Here is a 10,513-nt window from a genome sequence, read left to right as displayed (position 1 = left end):
ATTTTTCCATTTCTTTGTGTCTTCCTCAACATCTTTCATGAGTACTTTGTAGTTTTCTGGGTACAGATTCTTTGCCTCTTTGGTTAGATTTATTCCTCGGTATCTTATGGATTTGAGTGCAATTGTAAATGGGACTGAATCCTTAATTTCTCTTTCTTCCATCTTGCTGTTGGTGCATAGAAATGCAACTGATTTCTGACCATTGATTTTATATCTTGACACTTTTCTGAATTCCTATACAAGTTCTAGCAGTTTTGGAGTGGAGTCTTTAGGGTTTTCCACATAAAGTATCATATCATCTGCAAACAGTGAGAGTTTGACTTCTTCTTTGCTGATTCAGATGCCATTTATTTCTTTTTGTTGTCTGATTGCTGACACTAGGACTTCTACCACTATGTTGAATGCCAGCAGTGAGAGTGGACATGCCTGTTGTGTTCCTGACCTTAGGGGGGAAGCTCTCAGTTTTTCCCCATTGAGAATGATATTCACTGTGGTGTTTTCATAGATGGCTTTGATGGTATGGAGGAATGTACCCTCTATCCCTGCACTGTGAAGAGTTTTGATCAGGAACGGATGCTGTACTTAGTCAAATGCTTTTTCTGCATTTATTGAGAGGATCTAGTAGTGAATTTCTTGTTCTTCACCTGTCCCTTCCCACCCGACAGCCACCCGAGATCACTGATTTCCTGGGGTTCATGGCATTGCTCTCTGGTGGGGGAAGAATCCAGTGTCCATGTCGGGAAGAATGTTCTGATTCACACTGATGTGTCCATACTGGGCTTCAGACTCCAGTGTGGAAATGCAGACAGGCCCTGGCTGATAGAGGAAGTTTCTCCCTCAGGGGCTGCCTGTCCCCAAGGTCACTCCTGCTTCTCTGAAAGGAAATGAGGGGAAGGAAGAGGCAGAGGGAGTGCTCCTGGGAACCTGGAAAGAAAAGCAAGCACATTCCTGATGCAACACATCTCTGCCCCAAGGGTTTCTGGAGTCTCCTGGAGCACGGGTGAGCTCACCGGCCCCGCACAGGCCCAGGGACTCCTGCAACAGCTCCCTGTCCCCACTGTGCTGAGAGCTCGGGGCTCAGGACCGTTCAGCCCTGTGTTCAGGGACATGCAGGGAAGGTGTGCGGAAGAGAGATTCAGCCTCACCATGTCTGGTCAGAGAGCCCCCACTCCCCCCGCTGCGAGTGGAGTCACTGCATCTCCAGGAGGGTGTCCAGCCCGAAGCCTAAACTCAGCACAGAAGCCATGCTGCCCAGCACATGTCCTCAGGCTCAAGGTCATCAGTTCTCTGTCCATGAGGGAGTTGTGTCCAGGCAGGATGGAAGTTTCCAGAAGAGCCCGAGTGTGGGAAAAGCAATCCCACCCTGAGCTGGGCTGGAGGTCTGTCCTCTGTGTGACTCAGCCAGTGCAGGCGGCGGCTGTGGTCGGCAAAGGCCCGCCGCGGACCTCAGAGCCTGCAAGATGCAACCACAGACTTGTTTCCTCTGCCTGCGGCTGTGAGAAAGGAGGAGGCTGCTGGGGGCTCCCTCCTGGGCCCTGCCCTCTCCCCCAAGCTGGGGTTTGTACAAGCAAACAGTTCTCACCCTGAGAGGGCTCGCTCGGGGCTGTAGGGATAGGGAGAGGGGCACCGCCTATTGACTCCCCATCATCCTGAAGGGACCAGGGGATGAGCTGCCCAGATCTGGACTCTATCGGAGGAGTCTCTGCCCACAAGGCTCAGGGACGGCCCGTGGAAGGGATCTCCCATCACTGGGTGGGAGCGGGGGAACAGGGCAGTGCCGAAGGCTCTCTGGTCTGAGGGGTGCAGAGCAGTTACAGGGGAGCCCGACAGGATGCGGTGATTGCTGGAGGCCACACACTGGGATGGGACAGCGGCGGTGACCCGGGATTTCTCAGAGTTCTTTGTTCTTGGGCTCCTAGCTTCTCACTGTGACACCTGACAGTGAGGTTCCTAGAAAATCATAAAGGAAATGTGACTCGTGAAATGGTATAAAGACAGAGGACAGGCCCAAAGCAGGAGAGGCCCCACGTCCTTGCTCTAGGAAGGGACTCTATACCTGGTCATCGGGTTGCGCTGGTGAGCTGGGCAGCCCAGGCTGAGTGGGAGCCCAGGGACAGAGGTCTGGGACCCTAGGGGTGCAGGTTGGGGATGGGAGTCCACCAGGCTGATTGTGAGCACAGGGACGGGGCCTCTCCAGCACCGGGCCTCCTAGAGGGCGGCTGTTCCCACGTTTACTCTACAGTTATCTCCTGAGCACCCCCTGCAGGTGCTGAGCTAACACGAGAGATAGGAATGGTTTAATCAAGACTGGTAGCTGTGTCCCAGGAACAGTCAGTCCCGCCTTGGGGTGGGGAGGAGCTAGGGCTCTTCTCTGTGATGCTTTTCCTCTTCTCTAGACTCTGCACTCTGGCTTTCTTCTGCAACCTCACAGGCCCAGGCGGAGCCAGCAGGGAGGCAGCGGCCATGGGCGCCTGCTCCGAAGACCCCCTCCTGGGCGGGGCCTCCTGGCCCCTGCGATGGACCAGCCTCCTCCTCAGTGAGTGGCCCGGGCCCCCTGGGAGGGAGGCCGCCGGGTGGGCAGGGAGGCAGGAGCTCCCGGGCTGGCCGAGGTCTGTGCTGAAGGACCAGACGGAGCAGGTCCGTGACGACGGAGCACACGCGGTGCGCTGGGTTAGAGCCCCGGGGTGGACGGAGCGAACAAGGGGAGCTTTGGGCTGAGGCCAGGCTGGGAACCTGACCCGGCTGCCTGGCGGCAGGAAGGGAATCCCCTCCCCCCCCACCCTCCCTGGTGCGGTGAGGCCAGGAAAGCCTCGAGCCTCGTGGGGAGAGGGGTGGAGGAGACCCAGGAGCAGTTGCGGGGGACCTGGGATGGGGATGGGCCTGCCCGCCTACCATGCAGGGAGATGCACAGCCTCTGCAGCTGTTGTGTGCAGGAGGCGCCGACCCCGAGCCCCTGTCTGAGCTGGAGGGGCCGCGCTCGTCTGGCTCCTTGGGCAAGAGGAGGCCCCGAATCCAGTGACATTCTGTTTGCAAGAGACGGAAAGGAGCCCCCAGAATTCAAGGGTCTGAACCCACGTGCTGTGTGCAAGAGTGAGCCCGGAACAGGAGACTGCTGACCTGGGCTCTGGGTCGGGGTGACCTGGGGGGCAGCAGAGGGGGCCCCAAAACAGAACTGAAAGACTGTTTTAAGGAGAGCCCGATATTCCATTCTTACTTCCTCAGAGACTATATGCTTCTGTGTAATAAATTAAGAAAGAACACAGGAGAAAATACTAAGTTCTTGATGTTCTGAATTCTGCAGACCCCATGGAAAGCTATTATTGTCTGTAATATTTGCTGTGAACACACCAGCCCCTCTGTGCATGCAGGGTTTCTGGGAAATTTCTTGAATCCCAGGACATTTGCAACAGGGAGATAAATCATTAGAAAATGAGTGTTGCAAGGCTTTGAGACCATTTTGACAGGGTAACTTCCTATCAACAATTGTGGCCTTTCAACCATTATCAATTTTATTTAATTGGAGACATACGGGAAATTACATAGTTTCCTACATAAATGTCTAGGTTGGAAGATTATGTAAGAGAGAAAGGAACTAAGGGAGGGCTGCAGAGAAGAAAGAGAGAGAGAGACAAAATGTTATGTTGACGGTTGAAAGTCAAATTTCATCTTATTTAAATAAACTCAGACTCTCTTGCTCACACCCACCCCACCCCTGACCTTCTGTCCCTCTTTGGGGTCAGGATCATTTGCAGATCTGAGCACTGTCGCGTCTTCCTCGCGTCCTGAGTGGGCTTCCAGCTTCTGGGCCGCTCCTTCCCCACAGCCTGAGGGCTGAGCCTCCTCTGTCCCCGGCTCCCCCCTTTCCTGCAGGTGCTGGTTAACCCTCAGGTGGCCCCACGTCCCTGCCCTGCCAAAGCTCGCTGAGTACTTGAGTCCCCTCTCCCGGGACAATAGCTGGGGGGTGAGACCCCAGACCTGCTCAGAGTCTACTGACCAGACAGCAGAGCTGGGAGGGAAGAGCCTTGTGCAAGGCAGGTGGAGGACATGAGGACATCAGGGGAAAGGTGCATGGAAGGATCCTACAGGAGCCACTGGGCTGGAGGAGAGGGAAGCCGATTCTAGGTATGGCTCTTCCCTGGGTGAGTCGGGGCAAGTTCCCCCCAAAGAAGATCCCCTGCTCTGTGAAAGGTCCCCTCGAAGGCCCTCCACTGTGACATCCTGGGAATGGGGGTCTCCCCCTGAGCAGGACTGTCCTGTGGCTTCTCCAACGTCTCTGCTCCATGTCTCCCTCCTGTCCTGCCCTCGTCCTGCGTCCTGACAGGGACTGCTGTCTCTGTCTCCGCTCCTGAGTGGGGTATGCAGGGCTGTGTTGGAACCTCACCCCTCCCCGGCTGTTGGCCAGAGGCTGTCCTCCCTCCCTCCCTGTGGGGGTCTCTCCATGGGGACGCCACAATGTGAAGCACCGGACTTCGTCAGAGCGAGACGGGGTCACACTCCAGTCAGACCTGCTGTCCCTGAGGACCGTCCATCACCTTAGCGGCACTCTGCTTCTTAGAGGCGAGTCCCCAGAAGCGACCCCCCTCCAGGGGCAGAGCTCGCACGGCCTGTGGGCACGAGGGGTCTCTGCAGCCCCGTGAGAACCTGCCTCTCGCAGAAATGCTCTCGGTGTGGCCCCAAAATGTGCTCCTGCTTCGGATCCCAGATCTCCTGACATTCGTCCTCTCGCTGTCAGGGGTCAGGACACTGCAGGTGAGCAAGTTCCCGTGACCTGTTCAAGGGGACGCTCCCCTGGGACCAGGAGGGATTCCAGCCCCAAACTCATGGCACTCTCCTGCCTTCCCAGACTCCAGGGGGCACATGGGATGGATTTCATGAAGCAGGATTCTAGGGTTTTCTCCTTTATTCCTAATGAAAACCACCCATGTCTTCTGCGTCCTATGCCCTAGGTGTCTGCAGCGCTGTGACCCAGAGTCCTGGAGCCCGTGGGTCTGCCATGGAGGATTCTGGAATCCCTGTTCCTCTGAAGGGGATTCAAGGAGCTTCTGTGTTGTTTGAAGTGACCAGAAATCCAGAATCTTCAGGAGCTGAGCTGGAGAATATTACTTGGAGCATTAAAACTGGATCGATATACACAGCCATACTCCGAGTTAGTCCCAGAGGAGATGTTACACGATGGGGCAACATCCCGGACAAGTTCGAGAAGAGGGTCCATGTGCTCAACACAATGACGCTGAGGATTGACAACCTGACCCTTGAGGACAGTGGGCTGTACCGAGCTCGAGTCTCTTTAACTGGAGGAATAGAGTATGACGAAGATTTCCACCTGACGGTCTACGGTACGTGGCGGCCCCTCCCCCAGTCCCACAGCTGACCCCCTTCCTCTGTCCCCAGGAGTGTCCGAGCGCGCCGCTTGCAGGATTCCTTCCAGACCGCAGCCTTCAGACTTGATCATCTCCCCAGAAATTCGATGCTGTGAGGTCGCCACAAAGGCAGGCAGAGCTGAGACTCACACCAGGGAAAAATCACGTCTGTGCTTTAGGAGGAAACACGGAATGGGGGGAAATGGGGATTTTGCCATAACACTCATTGTCCACATAGGAGTCAGGGTCCTTGGTGGGACTCTTACTGTCTAATGCTGCTGTAACAGGTGACTGCACCTCAGTGGCTGACCACACCACCCCCTGGGGGTCCTCCTGGGTTGTAGGGTGGGAGTCAGACCCCAGCGTCTCTGCCATGAGGTCCAGGTGTCATCAGGGCTGTCTCCTCTCTGGAGGCTCCGGGGAGAATCCACTTCTGTTCCTGTCCCCGCTTCTAGGGGCACCTGCACCCTCTGGATCGTGGTCCCTTCTTCCCCCTTCACAGGTGGAATGGTGGGATGAGCTCCTCTGGTACTGTGTCCCTCCCACCTCCTCTCCTGCCTCCTCCCACTTGTGAGGACCCTGTGATCACATGGGGCTTGTCTGGGGAATCCAGACCATCTCTAGTTTAGAGTCCGCTGGGTCTCAGCCTCAGTTCCCCTTTGCCCTGGAACGTAAGACACCTACGGGCTCTGAGGGTCAGCATGTGGCCATGGTTGGGGGACACTCGGAACCTAGTAGTATCCGGAATCCCACGTGAGGTTCTCCCCGCCCCGTCCCCTTATCCTTCTCAGCCCAGCCCGAGTCAGTTCACTCACAGACTCCACGGTCCAGCTCTGAACCTCCACGGATGGAAGAGAATTCACAGGGTAACCCCTCCCCAGACCCTCAGGGAGCAGCTCGCTCTCCCTGCACCTTCCACCCCCCCACGCAGGGACATATGCCCCAGGGAAAGAGTGGCCTTTGCATCCTCACGACCTAGAGATTTCCAACTGATTATCAGTCTGTCCCTTGTCTTCCCGTGTGGACCCCAAGCTCAGGGTATAATCCAACCACAAATCAGGGAGGCCATTCCCAGTGACCTCCACTGCGGTCACTCCTGGGGGAGTCTGGGGCTGCTCTCTGGGCTCCCAGAGCTGGCCAGTGGCCGTCTGCACCACGGGCTGTGCTGTTCCAGGAACCATCCAAGCAGGAACAGTAGGGCTGGGTCTTGGAACTGGAAAATCCTTCTGTCCCTGATTTCTTCTTCTAAGGGACACTCCGTCTTCCTCAAATTATGGGCTTTGGGTAGGTGGGGTCCACATTATATCTCAGGGGAGATTTGTAAGACGTGCTCAGTCTAGTGAAATCACATAGAGCTAAACTCAGTGGCTCCTTTCCATTCTAGCACCTGCCGTATATTTGGGTCAATTCTCTGTGATCTGTAAAATGCAATCCCTGCCCTTAGGGGGAGGAAGCCAGAGCTTCAGGGAGAATCCGCAGAAGAAAGCCAGAGCTGTGATGTTCTCCACTCACCTGAGACTCTGTCCTCTTGTCCCTCCCGCCCCAGAGCCTGTGCCCCTTCCCCAGATCCGGGCCACGGTTCTGTCCCTCACACCAGGCGGGTGCAACCTCACCTTGGAGTGTGACCTCACGAGAACCAGGGAGGACCTGACGGTGTCCTGGGAGAGCGAGGGTCTCCCCAGGGAGCTGGAGCAGAGACCGGCCCCAGGACCATCTCCCAACCCCTGGACACTGGCTGTGAACCTGCCCCTGAGCCAGCCCAGCCCCAAACTCACCTGTGAGGTCAGCTACGAGGGAGATCAGAAAACTGTCACCCTGGACCTTGGGGACATCTGTGTTCACAGTGAGTGCTCCTACCAGAGGGGAGGGACTCCAGTAGCCCAGAGAGCCCAGGGCGCGGGTTCTCAGCTTCTGTCCCCCATGTTTATGTCACCCCCTGCCGCCTGGTCACCCCGTCCAGGACTCTGGCAGCACATCCAACCTGCTTCTGCCCATTGGTGTCACTCCCGTGCTGCTCTCCAGCCCTCACCCCTGCTGGTCCGGGCAGCACCCAGCAGGTATCTCTCCCCACCCTCATCCATCATCCCAAGTGTGTCCACGGTGGTGTTCAGGAAAAGCCAGTTGGGGGTGTCCGTGGTCTGTGCCATCGGAGGGGTCTGGGCCAGTGACTCCTGCAGGATTCAGGGCTCACAGCTCCTCTGCTGGTTTCTGGTCTCACAGACACACATTACACCCACCTGCTTCCCTGCAGTCCCGATGTGTCCCGCTCTCCTCGGCTGCCAGCCTCTGCTCAGGCCCCTCCCTCTGCCCTCAGCACTTCCAAGTCAGGAGTGCCCCACTCCCCACCTATTCCCATCCAGGGATCCCCTCCCTGCAACTGGCTCCAGGGGCCTGTGACCCGGGCAGTCCCACAGGACTGTGTGCTGGGGACAGTCCCAGCATGAAGAGAGTTTGCACAGGGGCTCCTCAGCCTCGATGGCTCAGGGCCCTGCAGGAGCTGCTGCTGTCCTGCCCTCACACCTCGTCTCCTCTAAGGGACGGTCAGTTGCCCCACACTGGGAGCTGATGCTCTGGCCCAGGATTAGTCTCCACTGTAGTGAACCCCTATAGGGGAGGGGCCATGACTGCTTCTCCTTTGAATGCCCGTCCCAACCTCCACCTCAGGCACTTTGCTTAGAGTCAGTGTGTCCCTGAATGAATGAATGTCCTGGTTCCACGTGATTCCCCTCAGCCTCCACCCCCTCCTCCACCAGCTCCTGAGTGACCTGCTGCCTCAGTATCCCTGATCCCAGAGGGAGCTCATGGCTCAGGAACCCACTGGGTGCTCTGGAAACAGGTTCCTGCCTCCCTCTCACCCTCCCACCCAGCTCCACCAACCTGGTCCCTCTCTGGCCTGCCCCAGTGGGTGCCACCACCTCCTAGGGCTGGGGAGTTGTCACAGCCATTCCTGGTCATGGCTCTCTGTCCTGGGATGCCTCACCCACCCCGAGTATCGGGCAATCTCCTACTCCTCCCTCAAGACCAGATTTGGCCATCACCTCCTCCGGGAGGCTCTTCCCAGTGACCTGGGTACAAGGTGTAAGCTCTAGTGTCCTGGGATGGCTCTGGCTGGCTGCCTCTAGCATGTCTTCAGGCCTCCCCCTGCTGAGGGGCTCCTCAAGGGCGAGCACCGTGTCCTGCTCCTCTCAGCACCCTGGCCCCAAGCAGGAGTTCAGGAACTGACTGAGTGAGAGCCGCTGCCATGCTCCTCCCTCTCGAGCTCCTGACCAGGTCCCTTCAGAGTCTCTATGTGCCTGGCAATGGGCGTCCTCAGTTCCCTGTCGCCTTCATCTTCTTCACTCTCTCTGTGCGATAGAAACAGATGCCCAAGGACAGACCAGTGTTGCCCACTTGCGCGGTATCCTGGTGTCTATTGCGGTCCTGCTGCTGATCCTCGGGGCTGAACTCTACCTTTGCAAGACACGTGGGATGAAGAAGAACGTGGAGCCTGGGAGAGGCAGGTTGACTTCTCCTTCCCATGTCCAGACACCTCCCTCCCCCTCAGGAACTGGGTTCCCTTTACCTATATTTTCCTGCTCAGGGAATGTCCCTGCAGGCGGCTGGCAGGTGTGGCTATGGCCATGGGAGTCATGGAGGGGGAGGGTACAGGTCTCCAGGCTGAGACTCAAGCTCCATCTGTGTGTGACTCAGGGACAGGATCGCAGGAAGAACATGGGAACATGATCGTTATATCCACTATGCAGAGCTAAGCCAGCAGGAGTCTGGAGACCACAGGGACAAGGTGAGGCTTGGGGAGGAGGCATCTGGGTTCTCCCAAGTCCCTCTATGCCAGGGTATGTGCCTTCGATCCCAGTCATCTCTAGGCTTTTTTCTCCAGGCCTCCATAACCCCTTCCAGACAACACAGTATTAACTTAAGAACATTCTACTGGGGTCCATGCAGTGCTGGGTGCTGAGGGAGGTCATGTCAGCAGCCCTGGGTCTTTGAGGGTCCCTCTGCGTGCCTCAGCTGTTCCAGGATCCCTCCGTCTGCATTCCAGGGTAGGGGAGAACCACATCTAGAAGAGGAGAACTCTCTCAATGCTGTCTACAGTGAGGTCCGCAGGCCAGACCAGGCCATGACCATGATTTAATGGGAAGAAGCAGGAGATCCCACCCCGGGGACACCTGTCTCGGGAGCATGACGCCCGCAGCTCTGGTCCAGTCTCTTTCACCTCCAACGGCTCTGAGCAGGGACTGAATGGATCCAGCAGTTATTTCTGTGCTAAATCCTTGCGCACAAGCTTCCCGTGAGACACACACAGTGGTAGATCAGGGAAACCGAGTAAATAAATTGGTCCAAACCTGTTCCAGGACCACTCAGCCTCTGCTACATGGCAACCCTACACAGCCCCCCTGTCCCCCTCATCTGTTCGACATCAAACTGGCTCTCAGACCCGCAGCCTCTGAGACAAACCGTGGAGAATCACAACATCCCCCCGGGCCCGTCCTGAGCACCCCCAACCGTCAGTCCTGCACTGAGAGCTCTTTACAGACATTGTGAATTCGTAATCGTCCCTGCTTGCTGAGGGCGGGCTCTGCGACCCACACTGTTCGGTCCATTCTGCTCACTCCTAATTCACTGGGTCCTGGTAGACTCTCTGTGCGATGGGGAACCTTGTGCCCACTTTACAGATCAGTAGAAGGAGCCAGAAAGGCTGACTCTCCAGGCCGCACGGCTGGGAGCGCCAGAGTCAGGACTCAGCCCAGGGATCGGAGCTCCAGGCCCGTCTCTCCAGGCCTCGGCTGACCGTCCCACGTCCTGGCCAACCTCCTTCTGTCCTGTCCTGCAGGCCAGCAGTCCGGCCTCCTACTGCTCAGCACAGGCAGAAGTTTCTAGTTCCTGACAGTGAGCTTTAACTGACTGCACAGAATGACGTCCCCCTCTCTGCTGTCCCCACGCAGGACTCGGAGCTCCTCGGGGCTCAGTGAGGACTTTCCCTGCACTTCAGGGCCCTTCTCTGGGGACGTGGAGTCTCCTGCCTGCCTCTCTCTGGTTCGTCCTGCTGACCCTGCCCAACCTTCTCTGCAGTCCTTACACCGTCCCAATGCTGCCCCTGCCCCCTTGCTGAGCCTGGACTTTGGCTTCACCTCACAGTGACCCCTAGAGCATGG

General features: G+C 57.1%; 1 protein-coding gene across 1 annotated transcript; it reads left to right on the top strand.

Annotated features, from left to right (window-relative positions):
• The first annotated feature begins 4,952 nt into the window (after positions 1–4,952).
• LOC308356016 (SLAM family member 9-like) lies at positions 4,953–9,710 on the top strand. The gene is made up of 5 exons (XM_080824619.1): positions 4,953–5,336; positions 6,907–7,203; positions 8,716–8,856; positions 9,051–9,141; positions 9,400–9,710. Exons 1-4 carry the CDS (start codon positions 4,994–4,996, stop codon positions 9,107–9,109), a joined length of 840 nt encoding a protein of 279 aa, XP_080680745.1. The 5' UTR covers positions 4,953–4,993; the 3' UTR covers positions 9,110–9,141; positions 9,400–9,710.
• Positions 9,711–10,513: the final 803 nt, after the last annotated feature.

This window comes from Martes martes, assembly GCF_963455335.1.
Source record: "Martes martes genome assembly, chromosome: 15".
NCBI lineage: Eukaryota > Metazoa > Chordata > Mammalia > Carnivora > Mustelidae > Martes > Martes martes.
The sequence above is the reverse complement of the archived record's forward strand: the minus strand, read 5'-3'. Positions and strand labels throughout refer to the sequence as shown.

Excerpts from the sequence above, each read along its gene's own strand:
- LOC308356016 (XM_080824619.1), top strand. The coding sequence starts at position 4,994 with ATGGAGGATTCTGGAATCCCTGTTCCTCTGAAGGGGATTCAAGGAGCT. Across the intron at positions 5,337-6,906 it reads TTTCCACCTGACGGTCTACG|AGCCTGTGCCCCTTCCCCAG; the intron begins GTACGTGGCGGC and ends CTCCCGCCCCAG. Across the intron at positions 8,857-9,050 it reads GAACGTGGAGCCTGGGAGAG|GGACAGGATCGCAGGAAGAA; the intron begins GCAGGTTGACTT and ends TGTGTGACTCAG.